The sequence below is a fragment of the Bacillus rossius genome, chromosome 3 (genome assembly GCF_032445375.1).
Source record: "Bacillus rossius redtenbacheri isolate Brsri chromosome 3, Brsri_v3, whole genome shotgun sequence".
NCBI lineage: Eukaryota > Metazoa > Arthropoda > Insecta > Phasmatodea > Bacillidae > Bacillus > Bacillus rossius.
The window spans coordinates 60211998-60230680 of record NC_086332.1 but is presented as its reverse complement, the minus strand read 5'-3'; the positions used below and the strand labels follow the sequence as shown (position 1 = coordinate 60230680).

Below are 18683 nucleotides of genomic sequence, written 5' to 3'. Positions count from 1 at the left end.
ATATGCTGTGTATTAAAATTATCATATTATAATGATCTTTCTGTTTGTTTTTATTTTTTAATTTTTTTTTCCTGATCTTCACATTTTGGTCAAAATGTCCATTCCAGTGTATTTAACTACGGGAAGCGGAAAACGTACATGTAAACTAACCAGTAAAAATAAACTGTCTTTTGACATATTTTCTTTAGAGGTGGCCTGTAGAGCGACGGACTTGTCATGAAGTTTGAAGTGGGTTTAAAGCAAAGCCGTCTATCATTGTGAGTGACAGCATCCTGCCATTGTACGGCTGGTTTCTTAGCGAGTAGCGGTGTGGGAGGGGGGTGGGGGGGGGGGGGTTTGTAATCAACTGAAAATTTCTGAAAACATCTATTACGACCCCCCCTCTATTAAGACCCTATTCCTGGGAACCGTGAGGGGTCGTTTCAGAGAGGTTTGACTGTACTTAGTTACATAATTTGTTTTAAAAAGTTTCAAGTTAATACTTTGGTTATGCCATAAAAGTATAACTTTTAATGTGTGCGAAAACTGTGTAGTATTAACTGTTCAGTGAATTTTAACAAGATTGGGCAGTATTTTAATAAAGATACTTGTAGAAAATCAGGTCAAAAGCCGGATTTTAGTATTTTTTCAAGTCTTTTATCGAAGCTGTGCTGCTGGTGGCATGCAGCATTTAAGATTCAGGCAGTGAATTCTAGCGGAGGGCACAGAAAGAAAGTGTGTGATTTTGGAGAAATATAATTAATATCAACATAGGTGTAATTGTGATATGTGATATATATGGAGTTATGATGCTAAAAAGTGTTTACACGAAATGTGCACACTAGCAGCATTGACCGGGAGGACATAGTTGCCGCAGAGCATGCCCGGGTGTACAACGCAACACGCACATTTCACATGCATAAAGCGAAATTCTTTTGGTGTGTTTGAACAATGTTAGAAAAGCTGATTTAAAATTTTAGTCATCAGCTTCTTAATATATTCCACTTCATCATTACTCACCTTGTGTATAATATTCATTAGAGAGGGACGAGTCTGCAAATTTTTGGGTCGAGTCCAGCCAAGTTCAGAAACAATACCTTCGAGTTGAGTTGAGTTGAATTAGTCCACAATCATAAATTTTTATTCAGTCAAGTGAAGTTCTAAAAAATCAAGTCAAGCTAAAGTAATTGCAGAAATTTTAGGGAATAGTTTTATATTCCTGGTGTTTTTTAATGTACTATGAGCGCGCGCGCACGCACGCACACAGAGAGAGAGAGAGAGAGAGAGAGAGAGAGAGAGAGAGTGTGTGTGTGTGTGTGTGCGTGTATGTATAAACAGTATACTCACTATAATCTCGCAAGCTACGAAAAAATTAATAACATATGTAAATCTCTATTTTATTACAAGTGAGCAAATTTGAACTTACCGACAAGGGTATTGTGTGCAGTATACAGTAAAATGCCACAGGCCTTCTCAGAACTCTTGCAGTAGGCTGGCATGCGTTGTTATTTTTGTCTCTGTCGCACTTTGTTTCTAGTCGTATTGTTGAGCACTTTCAGGTTTACATTAAAAAATGTATTTTATGTTAATTATTCAGTAAATTCTTACAATTTTAGCATCATTTAAAAATTTTTTTACTGTTAATTGAAACTTTTACTGTACATAAATGTTTAGATTTTTAAGTTGAAATTAATGTTTCCTTTTTTGTTTCCCATTTTCGGCTCTTTTGCTGACTATCCGCGATTTTCAAAAATCCGCGGTGGCCCTGCCACTTAATTTCGTGGATAATCGGGAGGGTACTGTATATTAATGTGTGTGTATGTACGTATGTCTTCAACGAGTTAGTCATTTGTGTAAAGCGAATAAGTAAAATATAACTATCAATTATACATATTTATGATATCTTTTAAATTGGAGTACCTATTTTATTCCAACTGAATCTGGGACACTCAGTAGATGTGAGCATACACATTTCACGTAGGCACGTTTTTAGCGGTATAACACCATATGTCTCACAATTACACCCATGTTAATACTAAATTTTTTTTTCAGCCCTATTTATTCCAATTTGTGACTACTCACCTTGTATTTAATAAATGTTGAATGTTAAAAATGCACTAATTAAAAAAAAGACAAAAATTTCTTTTCAAATGATAGCTAAGTGAAATGTTTAGACTTACTCTGCTCTCATCCAGTTTTGAGATCGGGCAACTCTTCAGGTTCTGCAGTATTCGCTCCTGCTGGAAAATCAAAGCTCGCCTTAGCTTCCCTTCTCGAAACCCGCGCTTGTTCAGACACTTTATGAGGCTGTGCACCTCTTCCTCTTCGCTGAAGAACGCCCACCTCGTGCGAGGCACGTTTGTACCATGAATGGGGCAGGTGTTAATGTTGGCGGTACACGCCAGGGTCTGTGGCACCACCTTCCTTTGCTCAATCACAAGGTCCGGCTTCGAATCTGGCGGCGACATCACTTTGGCGTTTGTCTGGGAGAGGGCATTAAGTTTCTTGCTGGGAGTGAGGACGACGGAACGGCTGGTGGAGGACAACACCGGCCCATTGAAGGAGTCATTTTCTTTGTCGCTATTTCCGCTGCGCTCTTCTTCAAACAAATGCTTGATGTACAATGCTGAATCATCCCCTCCCACAAGAGAGGGATTGCACTGTGTTGGCTTTGAAAGGCAGACACCTGGAAACACTTCTTCATTCTCAACAAACAAACCTGATAGGGACGGAAAAAGCCAGTACCGACGGTATGCTCTGTCCACACCTAGTGGCAGCAACTGGAAGCCTGTCTTCAGCTCTTCTATTTCAAGAGCTTTCTTGTCCCACTCTTGATTCTTCCGCTCCCAGTCTTTTGCTTCTTTGGCTTCATCAAGCTCATACTTCACCTTGTCCTGACCTGCTTTAGGATCATTTAGGTCACCCCCTTTTGTCAGAAGTTGCTGCTTGGATTCCTTTCTTTTTTTCATCCTGACAACAAATACTTCCAATTAACAACAATTCTTAACTTACAATAAAATATATCAATCAACTGTTTCTAAAAATATATAAATTTAGAAAACACCTTGATATTATGTAGAAAATAAATGGTTGAAAATTTTAAATAAAAAAATTACGACCACAAATTAAGAAAATGGCCAAAAGCCTAACTATTCAAACAACCCTTGATTTTCAACAGCACAATTTAAACCATTCAAAACAGAAAAATGTGAAAAATTGTTGCTAAACACCTTAAAGCAATTGCTTCTTTGTGTTGCTTCATTTCAGTCGCTTGTGATGTTTTCAACTCCAGCTTTAATTTTTTCACATTTTCTGTTCTTTCATCTATGACATCCATGAAGACATCATACGTCAACAGTTGACTGATTAAACATGTCAGAACTTTCAACTTGTCTCCTGTAAAATGCCACAGAAACAAAAGACTATATACTTCACCAGCATAATAACACAAGTGCCGAAAAAAAATAAAGAATGCCAAACACTGGCAACAGCATTTTGGGTCCATTATAAAACTAAAAAAAAAGTGCCTAAAATTTAAAAAGTGGAGAAAATTTACAGGTACATTATCATAGCTCATGAAAAGGTTCCAAATACAATAAAATAGCTAAGCCAAAAACTACAAGAAAAATAAGAATAAATTCCACTAGAAATGCTATTAAAAATATACTTACAGTAGAACCCCGATTATCTGCGACTCAATCATCCGATTCGCGGATTAACCGCGATTTATGTCCATCAAGTCCAATTTTTTAGTTACATATAACCAATGATTCAAAATGTATGTAAATGTTAAAATACTTTGCAAAATGTATGCTGGTCAAAGTACTTTGACTCAGTTATGTTTAAATACACAGAAAGTTTAAAAAAAAATACTAGTACATACATACGTATGTACATAATATTTTTGTGTTCCATGTTACGTGAATAGATTATACACTGGTGCGCGATTCCACGTCCGCATGACCGGACTGTACACTTCCGCGCGCAGCACGGCGCCGTGCCACAGAGATTACCCGGCGCATGGAGACAGTCCATTTCATTAGTGTACGTTGTTGAAGCGTGAAGGTGGTGATAATTTTATGTATTGTAACAGTGATCTGCATTCCGACGGATTATACCGTTGTGTTGTGCGGAAGTGTTGAGCGCAACATTTCATCATGTCATCAAATGAACAGAAAAGAAAGCGAGTAGTACTGTCCATCGACAGCAAAACAAAAATTATAGAAAGATTTCAGAGTGGAGAAACGATTGCAAACTTGCGACTGAGTTTGATGTCGGTAACACAACAGTGCGCGACATCATAAAAAATCGCGAGAAAATCCTTCAGTTTGCTTCACAGGCTGACACCTCAAGTGGATTAAATAAACGCAAGACGACGAAAGAATCCACATTTAGCAGCTTGGACGCTTGTTTGTTTGAATGGTTTCAACAGAATAGGTCGGTGGGTGTACCATTAAGTGGCGTAATTTTATCACAGCAGACGCAAATTTTTTAAAAAAACTAGGCTTGACAGAAGAACCATATTCCTGTTATATTACTTCTCCGTTATTTTATGAGCACCGACTGTACAGAAGTGTGTGTGTTGCAACTAGTGCTTGGCACGCAAGATAAATTCAGCCTATCACTTGCTGACGCGGCGCAGTGTTACGACAGTGTTTGTTTATTTCAAAACTCAGCTAAGAGTGAACGGAGAATAGATATAACGACCCCTCACGGTTCCCGAGATTAGAGTCGTTATAGAGAGGTGGTCGTTATAAGATTTCCAACCCATCTGCAACACTAAGTCATAATAGGCCGTTTTTGCACTAAGTCCACGTTCAGCAAGCTAAAAATAAAAAATCTAACATTTAAAATTCATATAAATAAAGGGGGATAAAAACACGTGAATTATACGAGACAGAGACACCGTTTCAAAACCATCAAATCAAGTCTCAATGCACTGGTATGAAAGATCTTATCTCGAAAATAATTTTGAAGGCAGTCGTTCTGTAAAACAAAAACCAGCCCGATGGTGTTACTGACAACAGAGCAATGAGCTAAGTGTGGCAGCGTCGCTTACGGGCGATGAAAAGAATGCGTGACCTTGGCAGCTATCAGCTGTCTTGGGCCCTCGGACTGGCGGGCAGCTAGCCACACACCTCGGTGCAACAACGACTCGCGTGCCCACGTCTCCGCACACGAAAGACTTAAAAACCACTGCTGCCCAGCACTAAGAAGTCCGCCTCTATGTCAACAACGCACACGCACACAAAGCATGTGTATATATGTAATCTCCGAATGTCCACAGATGGCTGTCTGTGGGTTAATGATCTTTGAGGCAAGCACGACTCGGCTAACCGCGATTTTCGATTATCCGACTCACTCGTACCCTTCATTAACACGGATAATCGGGGTTCTACTGTAATACCACAGTTTACCAGAGTAATAATTACTTAATAAGAAGTTGCAAAAATTAATTAATTAAAAAAAAAAACATGAATTTCTACTTTTAGAAACCACTGGTTTTTCCATTTTAAATCATCACTTTCTGTCTAAAACCACAAAAAAAAAAAGTTTTAATATTGATGAGCTAAAAAAAAAAAAATCACGAGGACTTAACAAAATGTATGATAATGCAAATCTCTAAGTATTAAATAGTATAAAAAAAAAGACAATTTTTCAAGTGTTCTATGCAGCACCATGAGTGCAATTAATATATAACTAGTAAAAATTGTTACTGAAATAAAGTTTATAAATTTTATAAGCTAACAAATAAAACTATGTATTCAAAAAAAGTCTGAAAATTGCATCACCTACTGGAGCATACATCAGAACATTCTTCATGAATCTGGACTTGTATATTAATAATATTACCTATAGGTAATTCTGCTACGGTGCTGACGCTAAGAGCACGCAAAATGTGAGGGTGCTGGATTCTTAATTGAAGCCCTGGATCATCCAACAAAGTGTAGCCTCCCTGTTGCTGGTACCTGCAATATTGGGAAATAAATCACAATCCCATTTGTGTATGAGCATACACATGCATCATGCATATACACACCTAGTTAAGACAGGATGTCCACAAAAATCTGTAGAAAAATTTCCCTGATTTTCACAGGACTTTCCATGACCAAAATTACAAATCTCCCTGACAAATTAAAAAAAAAAAATTAACCTATTTTTGCATTTTTTTACTCATAAAATTATAAAACATTTGACAGCAATTCTGATATACAGTTGTACATTACTACGCTTAAAAACACCTCCATCACATGGGGAATAATGATTGTGCACATGGAAAGCTACACCAGGAAATGTCTTTAGTATGTTAATCAAAATTTTTAAGATTTTAAGGAGAAATTAAAGAAAAAGCTAGGTTTATTTGAAATATCCTGGAAGCTAATTTTGAACAAATGAAAAATTCCCTCCAACGTGCAAGACTTTGACACATCAGATAGAAGCTCTAACCACTTTGACAAAAAGTTGAACAGTATTATTATAAATCTGTACAGTCTCAGAGTCTTTATTGTCAATAAATCCTAGACTTCCTTTGACCTTTCCTTCGGTAAAATGACATATTTGGTGTGTGTGCAGTCTCGCACAGAGGTAGTTCTGAGTAAACAACGCCACACCTCTGCTCTTCAGAGCGACCGCCCGACGACAGCAGGTGCAGTCGCAGCACCTCCGAGATGGTGACGGCATCCAGAGTGAGCCTGCTCAGAGGCGTACCCTGGTACAGCTGGCTCCACTTGACTGCCGCCGTGGCAGCTTTGATCGCCTCTGCCATCGTCACATCCCCCAGGTCGTCTATGTCCAGGTCAGCTGCAACCACCAATACAAGCTTCACCTTAACTCTACTTCATGTATTACTCGCATGCTGACTGTGTGTTAGCTTATAACTGCAGAGATGGTGACTGCTGACAAATAACTTGGATGCCACCAAAAGCGGCTACAAAGGTACGGCTCTAAGGGCGATAGTCCATTCCAAGTTCAAATTATAATTTTTATTGTATTTTGTAGGATATGTCTGTTTATTTAAATACTTAAATTACTGTATTAAAATTTTCCTTTATCAAAAGTTGAATGAAACCATTAAAGAAACCATACATTTGTAAACATTCCAAGCCAATCTCTGACATTTAATGTTATGTTTTGCAACTGCATCCTGCTTTGCGCGAGACCCTCTTGCAAAGTCTTCCAGGAGCCGCCTCCGACTGACACCTTATGACTTCTAACAATTGCTAAGTAATGATAAAAAATAATTGCCTTAAGTAGTAAATCTAAATTAGAGTAATATGTGACAGTTTATTCCCATTAGCAATATTAATATATTCACAGAAAAATGAAATATATTTCAGATGAATGGAATTAAATTTAAGAATAATGTACCTGGTAATATATGTAACTTTTAAATAAATGAAAATGACAGCCATTAAGCACAAATAATAACATTAACTTTGCCTTGCTTTGAAGTCTTGTATTTTGTATTTTTGTAACTCTGAGGTAAAGGAAACCATGTCAAAAAATTATGATTATTTTAGAAGAGCAAGATTTTGATTCATTTCTACTTTATTTTCAGGTTTCATTGCTAGTAAAATGATTCCTTCAGGAAAATCTAATGTATTATCTATTGACAGAAAATACAAATTTCAAGATACAGAAAATCTCGGCTAAGAAGTTTCTTAAGGTACTTAGAAAAATTTAATTAAAAGAGTAAAATTGTATTTATTAACAGGTCAAGTGCTAAAATGTAAGATATTTTCTTAGTTAAGATTTACTTAAGATGTTTTTACTCTACTTATCAATCAGTACATGAATAAGCAGTGATCTTCATGCAAAAAAAAGAGACAAGGTAACTTTTGATTCCCACCAAACAAATAACTGTACGTGCCCTGTTTTGGAAACAAGTAAAAATAATGTAAAGTTCTTAGGTGAGTAATGCAATAAATCTCTTTTAGTTTTTTATTTAATTCTAAACCTTTCATGAATGAATTTTAAAAAAAGTAAATTGGTTTTACAATCAATGTAGCAACTATTTTGTTGACTAGCCTCTTGCATCTATCTTTTCATGTGAAGAATCACAACTATTCACACTCGAAGCACAAAACCAAGTAGAAGATAAAAGAAAAAAGCTAGGGTAGGAATAAATCAAGAACCAATCTGATTACGTATGTGCAACATTATCTCAAATGTCATCAGTTAAAACCAGTGTTGGACACCTTAAAACTTAATTAACTCTTTTTGAAGGCCAGATATCATTTTTGAAACAAATCCAGGGCCACACACACACATGAATTAAAAGTGCACTTTTACAACATTTTATATGTTCTAAATGGGTTGTACAGTGACTAATAAATAATATTGTAATGATGATGAAGAAACAAAAAATAAAAACTAATTGTAATTATTGAACCTCACATATATAAAATTTTAATATAAATAATATTTTTAAGTATATTTGTGAGAATTCTTTAGTCAGTCCCACTCTTAGATTGCAGTACAAAGTAAATGGCAACTACTGTTGCCAGTTTGATACTATCAAACTTGTTAACATTAAAAATCTTATTTTTTACCATTATTTAATTATAAGTTTAATATATATTTTTTTAATTTTACTATTTGTTGGTTTTTAAGACCAAAAATTAGTGTTTAATTATAATATTTATTGGTGGGGAAGTTAATACGATACACCTTTTCATACAACTGACAGTACACATTATTGCAGTTGTAGTCATTCTGACAGTAAAAAAATTTTCAAACTATTTGTAGCAGTTTGTCAGTATTAATAACAAGGCATTCCATGAAATTATGTGCCACACTCAAGAGAGAAAAAAATTTCTGATATTCAATTAGATAGATAAAATTTTTCGGTCAAAAACAATGACTCCTGAGAAATGATAACCTACAATAGAAAAATGTATTTCCAAAATTCTTATTCCAAATTTTACTTTACAAAATACAATGTATCATAAACATTAAAATAATATTTCAATTTATTACCTAGTTGTACCACAAACATTAGCTCTAGGATTAGTGTATATCTGGCAACTGAGCACACCAAAGCAAGGTCAGCGATAATGGCATAAATCATACATTGGTAAAAGAAAGTAAATCCCCATATAAATTCACATTACAAACTAACGATGAAATGCACTATGAATACACTCAACTGACAACTATTCTACATGCATGAAAACAAATATGGCTAGTACACAACAGTGTACCTGACAATGTTTCTTTGTGGAAAGATTGTTAAAGGCGGGCCGTGCGAAACTATGCAGCAGGCTGGATGGCTGGTTGGTCATCACAGGTTTAAACAACAAGAATTTTAACAAGACTAAATGTGAATATTAAGATTTTGTTTGGTGGTATACTGATACCAGTAATGACTACAATTTAACCCTGTTTTAATGTTTCTTAAGGGACCAAATGGAAAACACTACAAGCAAGAAAATGTTAAAAGCAGGAAATATCAATTTAGCACTTGTAAGTATTTTAACATTTTGCCAATGGACTCATCAAGTTAAGTAAACAAATTTAATGTCAAAACCACTGATGGGTACACTCAATGCTCGAATTTGCTTAACCAAGCCAACCACTTTTCAACTTTGTTGTGCTTTCAGCTTTTATTTATTTGGCTTTACATATACACTGTGACATTTCTGTAAAATTGTCTCACAATTGTCAAGTATACAGTTTAGAATATAAATGCTTTGTTCAATTCCTTCCCCACTTGAACATGTTTTATGTGAATTTCTATCTACGAATGACATAAATTCAACTTTATAGGCAACATAAAAAAGCTTTTATGTTTTTGTGCCATTATGGAATGGTTTTGACAAACTAAAATATTGTAGAACTACGTACATACATCTAAAAACACACCAGAATGTCAAGTAATGGAAGGATTTTAAATTTTGTTTTCCAAGATGAAAATGCCAAAACACATTAACTGCAAAAATAAAATATCTTTTGTATTTGGGCTTTCTTTTTCCTTGTAATTTTTACCCTAGTAAACAACTGAAGAAGCAACACAGTTTTCAAAATATGTTGTATCCATGTTTGGACACACAAAAACTGAAGGAACTCAAATAAGAGCAATCCTCCAAAACATCATAAACTGAAGATACAACACTGAAACCATTCTAGGATTATTTTTCTAGCGTTTTATTTTATTGTTAAAACTACAGTAGTGGCTCCTTTACTTCTCCAGACCAGTTGCCCCTTTGAGCGAGTGAGAGTAAGACAAACTGTTAAGAAGTCTCTCACGTATAGAGGTATGCATTTTCGAGCTGCACATATATCTACTTAAAAATGTTGAAGGAAAATCAACACTTTGCACACTGTTTTTTTCCTCCCCATTTTTAGAGGATACACCTGAAATTTTTATACTGCCAAGCGATAAGGGAAAAAACTTTTGATACATCCTCTATTTTTATGTTTACTAACATAATCCTTGCACAACTGATTTTGTTTGCAAAAATTAAGTGACTGCTAATACATGTAAGTTGTCACTAAATTCAGACGCATACCAAACTAGTAAAATTTATATGTATAGTGGTAATCTTAAAGCATCACAAACTTAACAGTTAAATTTATTAATATTGCATGAAAATACAATATTCACCAAAGCATACATAGGATGTTGCCAAATTTTGAGAAAGTTTGTCTTTCTGAATAATAACTTGTCTTTGCTCAACTATTAGTACTAGTATTAAATAATTTAAACTTACATTTATTTAGTCTTATCTGGAATATAAAATTATACTTTTCAATAAATCATTATTCATAATACATAAATTTAACTTATTTTTGACACACTTGCTTTTTATTTACTTGCTGAAAATGTGTGATAAACTGTAACCAAATCAGTTAACAACTTATTATGAGTTTTATGTTCAATAATTCAATTGGTAATCATTAGTTACGAAAGTAATACTCAAGCATCAATGCCACCTACTATTTTGATATTTTAATGTACAAAGACTACGAAAAAAGTTTTAAATAAGTATACTAAAAACAAACTCATTTATACATGCCTTACCAAAACAAAACCTAGAACAAAAATTATATTTTTACCTGTAGTCTTGAGAGTATCTGCATCATGTATTTTTTTTTCTTCATCGGACTGCATTTCAAACAGAGTTGTTAGCAAAAGCTCCAAGATGTCACAAAGAGGGCCTGAAATGAAATTATAAAAAACCTATTGAATAATGAAAATTAAGTACTGCACAAATAAAAACTTCCATTATTTTTATGGAACTTGACAAAATACTTAACAAATATAATAAAATTCAAAAACTGAATGCTCAATAGTGTTAAAAGCCATTTGCACGAGTGAATAAATTGAACAAAAAACAAAAATGTATAAAAGTAAAAAGAAAACAATCACCACAATATGCAAATGCCCATATCTGTAATAGTTAGGGGCTGGAAAAGTTAACATTTTGCTATAGAGGTTATTTTTTTGCTAATTTACACTTAAAATGCTGTTTTTTTTGCTAGGTTCCAACCTTTGAGCTAATTTTATAGATAAATGCTTTTTTTCATATAGTTAGTATAAACAATCATTCATTTTATTATGATTATTTATATAAAATAAAAAGAATTTATTTCTTTTTCATTCGAGAGTTTTATTGTCCGAAAGATGAAACAACCGCATCCAATCACTTTCAATGTTTTGCTCACGCATTCAACTCGTACAGCCGCCTGTCGAGAATCGCTCGCAGCTCGGGCGACGTTACGTAACAAAAAATGACATAGGTTAAGTCCTTCATTTCTACATATTTTATGAGAAGCTACTGAACACGCCCTCCTGGTGCGGCGATCGACAGACGACTGGTGAGATCATGGCACTGGTTTCTCCACGCAGGAAGGGCAGTTACATGACCTCACCGACCAATCACACACACGCTTCATTCACACTACAAATCACAAGCCAATAGGAATACAAGACATACATTGAAAACAGTTTTCTATACACAGAGCCAGGGACTTTACATTCTCGTTCTCTCTCCAACACCGTGGAAGAGTAGTTCTCCTCCAGTTCCCACGCAGTGACGAGATATCGTTACAGTCTCTCTCTTACTGGGGAATCACTGTTTCGTTCTCACTCGCACTTACAGGCCTCTTATGCCGCTCTCTATCTACACATCACCCCAGACACAATCCCTTGTTCTAGAATCATTATGCAACATCTGCATTCTAATAAAAACGTAATATATAATTATAATACAATTTTCAAATTTAAATAAATAATATAAAAAACTCATTACACATAATATTAGGTAAATATAAGTAGCAAAACAAAATTGAAAGGATGACAGAAGAAACATGATTATTAAATAATTACAAATTCAGAATAAAATATACTGGCAACCTAACCTGTTCTTAGTAACAATTTTATTAGTAGAAAAGGCATGTATACTGCAATGCTACAATTTGAAAAAAAAAAAAAAAAAAAAAAAATGAAATGCTACACAACTGCTACATATTTTTGACAGTTTTCAAAATTAGAATGACAAATTCCAGTTTTATAAACTTTCCTTGGCAGAACTCACCTTATATCCATACTTACAGTTTTTTCTGGGACACATGTGCATGTATAATTAAATTATTTTGATTTTTGTTTGTCACTTAAGACTTATCTGCACTTCAGTTAATATGCAGACACAACATATCTACCATCTTTGCCACAGATTATCTCATCTCACAGACAAAAGATGTATGACTGGCTATTAAGATGACAAAAAAGGCTGCACTCACATTTTGCTTTAGTGGGAGTATGACGTAAACTACTGCAAGTCTATAAAAACTTGGCATTCCCCCAAATATTACACTTGACCCCTGTGGTGATATTCTGGTTATCGTTCTCTACACTATTGTTCATTACCAGCATGGTTCCGACATCAACATGTGTCTGTGATGCAGTTAAGTTACATTCATAACCCAATCAATCCAGTTAATCAACATGCAATTAAATAATTTCTAGCACATTAAACTACCAATTTAATTAAAATAAGCATTTAAATTGTTTCTGTGATTTTTATCTAGAAAGGATCAAAAGAAAATCAAAAAATTGAACTAGTGTATTATTTGGAAGTAATTTTATATTTGATATATGGATGTTTAGTTCACAAACATTTAGAATGTAAACATTAAGTTAAAAAAGTTGCATTAAAAATGCTAGTTTCACAATAATTGATGCTACTTTATAAAATATGAGAGACTTAACATTTAAAAAAAATTGATGCTAATTTTTCCAGCCCCTATTAATACCTAGTTTTGGTAAGACGAGTCACAATCATAAATAAACTGACCCTGATGAAGCACTGTCTATTAATGTTTTTTAATGTCTTAATTGTCTTTTATGGTAAACAGAATCAGCTGATTTCATCATAGGTAAACATTTATTGATCTCGCTAAGAAAAATAAAAATTTTGCTGAAAATATTGTATAAGACTTGTATACGAACTTAACCTTAGTCACACAAAAATTTAATTATACATTTAAATAGCAATGTAACATTTAGAGGATACATTAAACACTTTTCTTAGTTATTGATTTAAATTTTATTAGCCATTAGTACTAGTCAATGAATATATTACTAGATATTTACATGAATGAACAAATCACAAAAAATACATAGTTGGTTGTTTAACAATTTAAAAAAAAGCTTCATTTAACCTCTTTTATCGCATAATCGACACACGCGCATAATCGTTGCACTAATATTTAAGGACGTCAAAATTGGGAAGGGGGGGGGGGGGGGGGACCCTCTCGCGTAAACGTCACATAATGTTTTTGGTCCCACTATTAGATTCCGAGCACTTTGGGTATTTTTTCCGTATACAATGACGTATTTTTAAGTATAAATCTAATATTTATTCTGACATTATCACTTACTTATTAAATTAACGGAAATATGACTTTTCTAATGTGTAAAATTTCTTTTAAAGACTTTTTAAACGTTATAACCTTTATCTGTTCGTTTGCGTCGCCGCGGTGTACCATTTATAAAAATGTAGCCAGCACTAGTTGGCACCATTCATGTTTGGTTATGTTGCTTCCTGTATAGTGCACGCATACGTAGTCGAATAAAGATACTGATATCGCGCCGATTGCATGCAACGCACGCTCTCTGTCGAGTGCCGAGTTAACTACATTTGATGGCCCGCACTCTTTCGTGGTGTGTACTATGACGATAGTTATGCGTTAGTTTAGGCTCACATTTGTGTCACAGATTTTGTATTTCTATTTAAAGTTGAAGAAAGGGTTTTGTTTTTATGAATAACTAATTAACAAAAAAATTTTTTCCCCGCATAAATCTCACACCCCTACTTTTCAAACTTGATTTTAGTATAAAATGTGCGACGATTATGCGATAAAACACGGTATGCACTATACTTTATTGCACTGCTTAGTGCACTTTTAAGTTTTCGTCAAAAATTCTATGTAAATCTATTCTACTGTATATATAACTTTGTGGTGGTATTGTTAAACTATTCTTTCTAAGCTAACACCTCACTTGGATGTAAGTAAATTTATGAACTTGTCAAAAACTCACCTGTTACACTTCAAACTCAAAACAAATAATGATGGCATAAAAACATAATCACAAAAAAAGAATGTGATCTATACGTACACAGAATTTTAAACATTCAAAATGTAATCAAAGTTACTTCGCTACTGTCTCACGAAATGGAAGCAGAAAAAATTAATTTGACAAATAATTAATAACTGAACTATTTTTTACATTTTATACTTGAAAGCAACAATAATTTTGGTAATTGTATTTGTTTTGTCAGTTGACGGACCATTACCAATAACACACAATCTAAAAGGAAAGCAGCTGGTATTTCACCCCTTCCCTTAAAAACCCAGCACAAAAAAAAATTACTGCAAAAACTTTTCTTAAACAAACAATTAATTTCCCCAAACACATATCACTAAACAAGTAATTTAATTAGAAAAAAAGGTAGTTTATACTGTCACTATTAAGTTACTATTAGTGATGGCCCAATATTCAATATCGGAGATCGGTAATTTCGACACATTTTTCAATATCGGACATCGGTAAATACTTGCGATATTTTGATAACCGATGTTTGCTCTCGCCAATAATACTTCTCACATAACCTTAACCGTAATCCCAACCTTATTTTCCGCTGGCGTAATTTATCTTTCTTCACGTCACCATATTACCTAGTAATTCCAAGCATATTTTCCACTGAAACAATTTCAAGCCTATTTCTTCTTTCTGATACTGCAATGCATCCCGACGGTACAATTCTATCATGTGTACACAAATCCCAGTCATTAGTGCATATTTATTCGTTTCAGATATTCGCAAAATGTTTTTGCTTGATGAATTTTCAAAGTTCACTAAGTGTACATAAATTGAAAACATAAACGAAAATAATTACGATATTTAATTTAATAAGTGGTGTAGACGTAAGTAAACATGAAGAAGAATAACTTTGATGCTTGATATAACAGGCATTTTCTTTCCGTGTCGTTTCATGGTAGCCAACTGCTGTTCTATACAAAGACGTTACGTAAGTTTTACAAAAGCTAAAATATGAAACGTGTTTAAGTAGGGCAAGTTGCAGTAAAGGTATTATGTTGGCTATATTGAGAGCATTTTCAACAACATAAATAAAGATGTGTGATTTTTTAAACTCTGCAATACATTTCAAAGTTGTATTGAAATTACTTTTCATGTATTTTTAATGTGTTTTAATGTGATACACTAGAACAATGGAATGACAGCCCACTGGTGTACTGGAAAGCAAATTCTACCTTTCCGAGACTGAAATTGTTAGCCAGAATATATCATGGCTTTACACCTACCTCAATTCATTCTGAAAGATTGTTTAACTCTGCAGGTGGAATTTGTACCAAAAAACGGAATCGCCTTTCACCTGAACACATTCAAATGCTAACATTTCTCCACAAAAATCTGAAATTTGTTTCCTTGTAGTTACAATATGTTTTTTGCATACTGGTAGGTAATACCTACACCAGAATATTGCTTTATCTGGCATTGAAAAAAATTTAATTTTTTAAGTCCTTGAATTTAGAGAGCTTATTTGTAGGCCATTAAGATCATTTCATTATTAGCTTTCATTTAATGTGAATTTACAATATTTTACAATTAATAAAAATAATACACATTCACATAAGTATGTTTTATAAATATTTAACATTTTTCAATATTGTCTCTAACAGTACTCCAGAACCACAGTTTTATAGAATCAGTGATAGAAATGAGATAGGCCTATTATCGGAATATCGAGTATCAGGTATAGTGTTGTGAGTTGGGTAAATACCCGGTGGGTAGGGTATTAATAAATGGGTATTTACCTACGTATTTACCCCTGCCTCTGATAAATACCCAAAATGAGGGTTTTTAAAGTAAAATCACTTTTTAAGTGTATAATCATATGGCATATTCATGATTTTATTGCTGTAACTTTATGCTTATCTGTTACTAAATTAACCTTATAAAACCATTCAGTAATCATAAATAAAGTGAAAAAATACACTGAAATTTGTAATGAAATATAGCAGAATGTATTTCAATATTTTAGATTATAATTTTCACAAAATTTGCTAGTTATTCTAAATCTAAAACATAAATTTTTTTCTTAAGGGAAATTTTTGTTTTCATTTGTTTTTAGAATATGGCTACGCTGAACCACTGTAGATTAGCAGCCATGTTGTTCATTGAGTTACATGATGCAGTGAAGGAAGTTACATAACCTCACTACTTCTTGTGTTCAATTTACCATGTTTTCATTTTAATTTTCATTGTTAAAGAGTTTCTCAATATGGGAGAAAATAAGGGCCAACTTGGAATATTTTTAAAGAGAAGAGTAAAGGACTGGAATGTAAATACTGATGTAAAAAATACAAACATTCTAATGTTAATAAAATGACAAATCATATAAAAAAGTGTTTCAAGTGTCCTGAAGATATGAAGAAAATTCTCTATTGCAGCAATATTGTAAAACCTTTTCAAACACTGATGTGTAGTCAAGTCTTAGAGTTACACTACGCCATTTTCTTGCGTAGTACTATTCTCTAGGGAAAATTTGTAGTTAAAAAATTTTAAATGGTTAATATTGACAAGTATGGAAAATGATGTGGAGTAAAATTAAAATATTTTGATAAATCTTTAGTGTGTTGAATTATCCAACCTTCTGGAAAGGGGGGGGGGGGGGGGGGGACCTTAAAATAAAACTCTCCCCTTCATGATAATAATAGGTCAGGTCAGGTCAGATTACCCTATTCGCTATTCCCCAAAATAAAAATTTAGTTGTCTGGTTTTTCTAAATATTCCACACTGTTGCTTTTCCCCCTTTCCCCGTAAGAATTGTGCTTGAAAAAATTGGTGGTATAACTATTTCATGTTTTTGATAACGAATCACCTGCTAAAGTTTGCAACATACTTTCATTAACATTGCGTATGTAACATATTACTTTGTGAAATTATTAAAACTCGACAAAATTAAAATTATCATTGATTTAATGAAAATACCCAGGTATTTATGAAATTTAAGTATTTACCTGGGTATTTTCCTGGGTAATTACCCAAGGTATTTACACTTAATTATATATACCTGGGTATTTTACATTTTACATCTCTAATAAGGTATCGGATCGGTAAATTTGGAAATATCGGAATCGGTATCGGATTTTTGGATATTGGGCCATCACTAGTTACTATGCTAACTATTACCTGCGACCTCCTTTGCTAGCAGAGCTCGTTTCACAAGGTCAAACGTAACCTGACCGTAAGGGAAGTACTTCTTTGCGGGTAGTTCATTTTTAAAAGAATTAAAGAACTCCAAAATCATAATGACATCTCCAAAATGTTCGTCTGGGATGCCACAGTTGATAATAGATGGTAATGGTAATTCCTGAAAAATAAATCCACAACCAAAGTGTTTGAATAAATGGTCAATGACCCAAAAAGGATTTTTCATCCTTCAATCTGCATCACATTTGAGAAACTGCCACAGCAAAAGTTGGCTGATGTTGCCACCAGTAACCACAATACCAGACATTAAATTTCAAACTTCGAGGTCCACACAGGTATGACCAACAAGCAGTAAGCCAGCATACATCAAGAACTATGCTTGGATTAACCCTCAGCTGCATCCCTCCACAAGATGCACAAACAGTGACGTTAGCAACCTCCCATACCTACACACTCTCACCTACCAGCCAAAGAAATATGGTATAAAAAGTAATTTTGGTACAAACATCAGCAGCTGATGCAGTACTTCGTTCCCAGAAATTAGCAGGAAGCAATGGATTCTCATTCACATCAAGAAAATATTACTAACTAGACTAAGTATTTCAATACTTTTTAGAGAAAACTAGAGATGGGTCAAGCACACTATCACTTATTTCATAATTTAAATTCCTGATTAGTGCTTCTCCAGTTACAAATGACTCATTTGGTTACTGTTACAGGTCAGCAATTGTTCAAAAAATTTTAGATTTTTGTGAATAACTTGATATTCAACTCTACATTTCAAATCAAATAATCGTTTTTATTTTTTTGTTACCAATACATAAGGCAAGTGAGGCTCATTCACAAAAAATTTAAATGAAGCCAAAAAGATTCATTGTAAAATTTGAATTGGTTTTCTGAGCGTTTTAGTCATGGCCGAGCATTCAGTTGCGGCCGAGCGTTCACAGCCAACGGACGAGTG

General features: G+C 33.8%; 1 protein-coding gene across 2 annotated transcripts in view; it reads right to left on the bottom strand.

Moving 5' to 3' along the window:
* LOC134530761 (bromodomain adjacent to zinc finger domain protein 1A) overlaps positions 1 to 18683 on the bottom strand; it is a 158831-nt gene that overhangs the window by 108157 nt on the left and 31991 nt on the right. For both annotated transcript variants that reach the window (XM_063365909.1, XM_063365910.1), the window contains exons 8-13: positions 17702 to 17882; positions 11038 to 11139; positions 6591 to 6780; positions 5833 to 5948; positions 3210 to 3375; positions 2160 to 2949 (exon numbers count right to left, since the gene is read on the bottom strand). In XM_063365909.1, the coding sequence (XP_063221979.1) occupies positions 2160 to 2949; positions 3210 to 3375; positions 5833 to 5948; positions 6591 to 6780; positions 11038 to 11139; positions 17702 to 17882 (1545 nt within the window). The remainder of the gene's footprint in view (positions 1 to 2159; positions 2950 to 3209; positions 3376 to 5832; positions 5949 to 6590; positions 6781 to 11037; positions 11140 to 17701; positions 17883 to 18683) is intronic.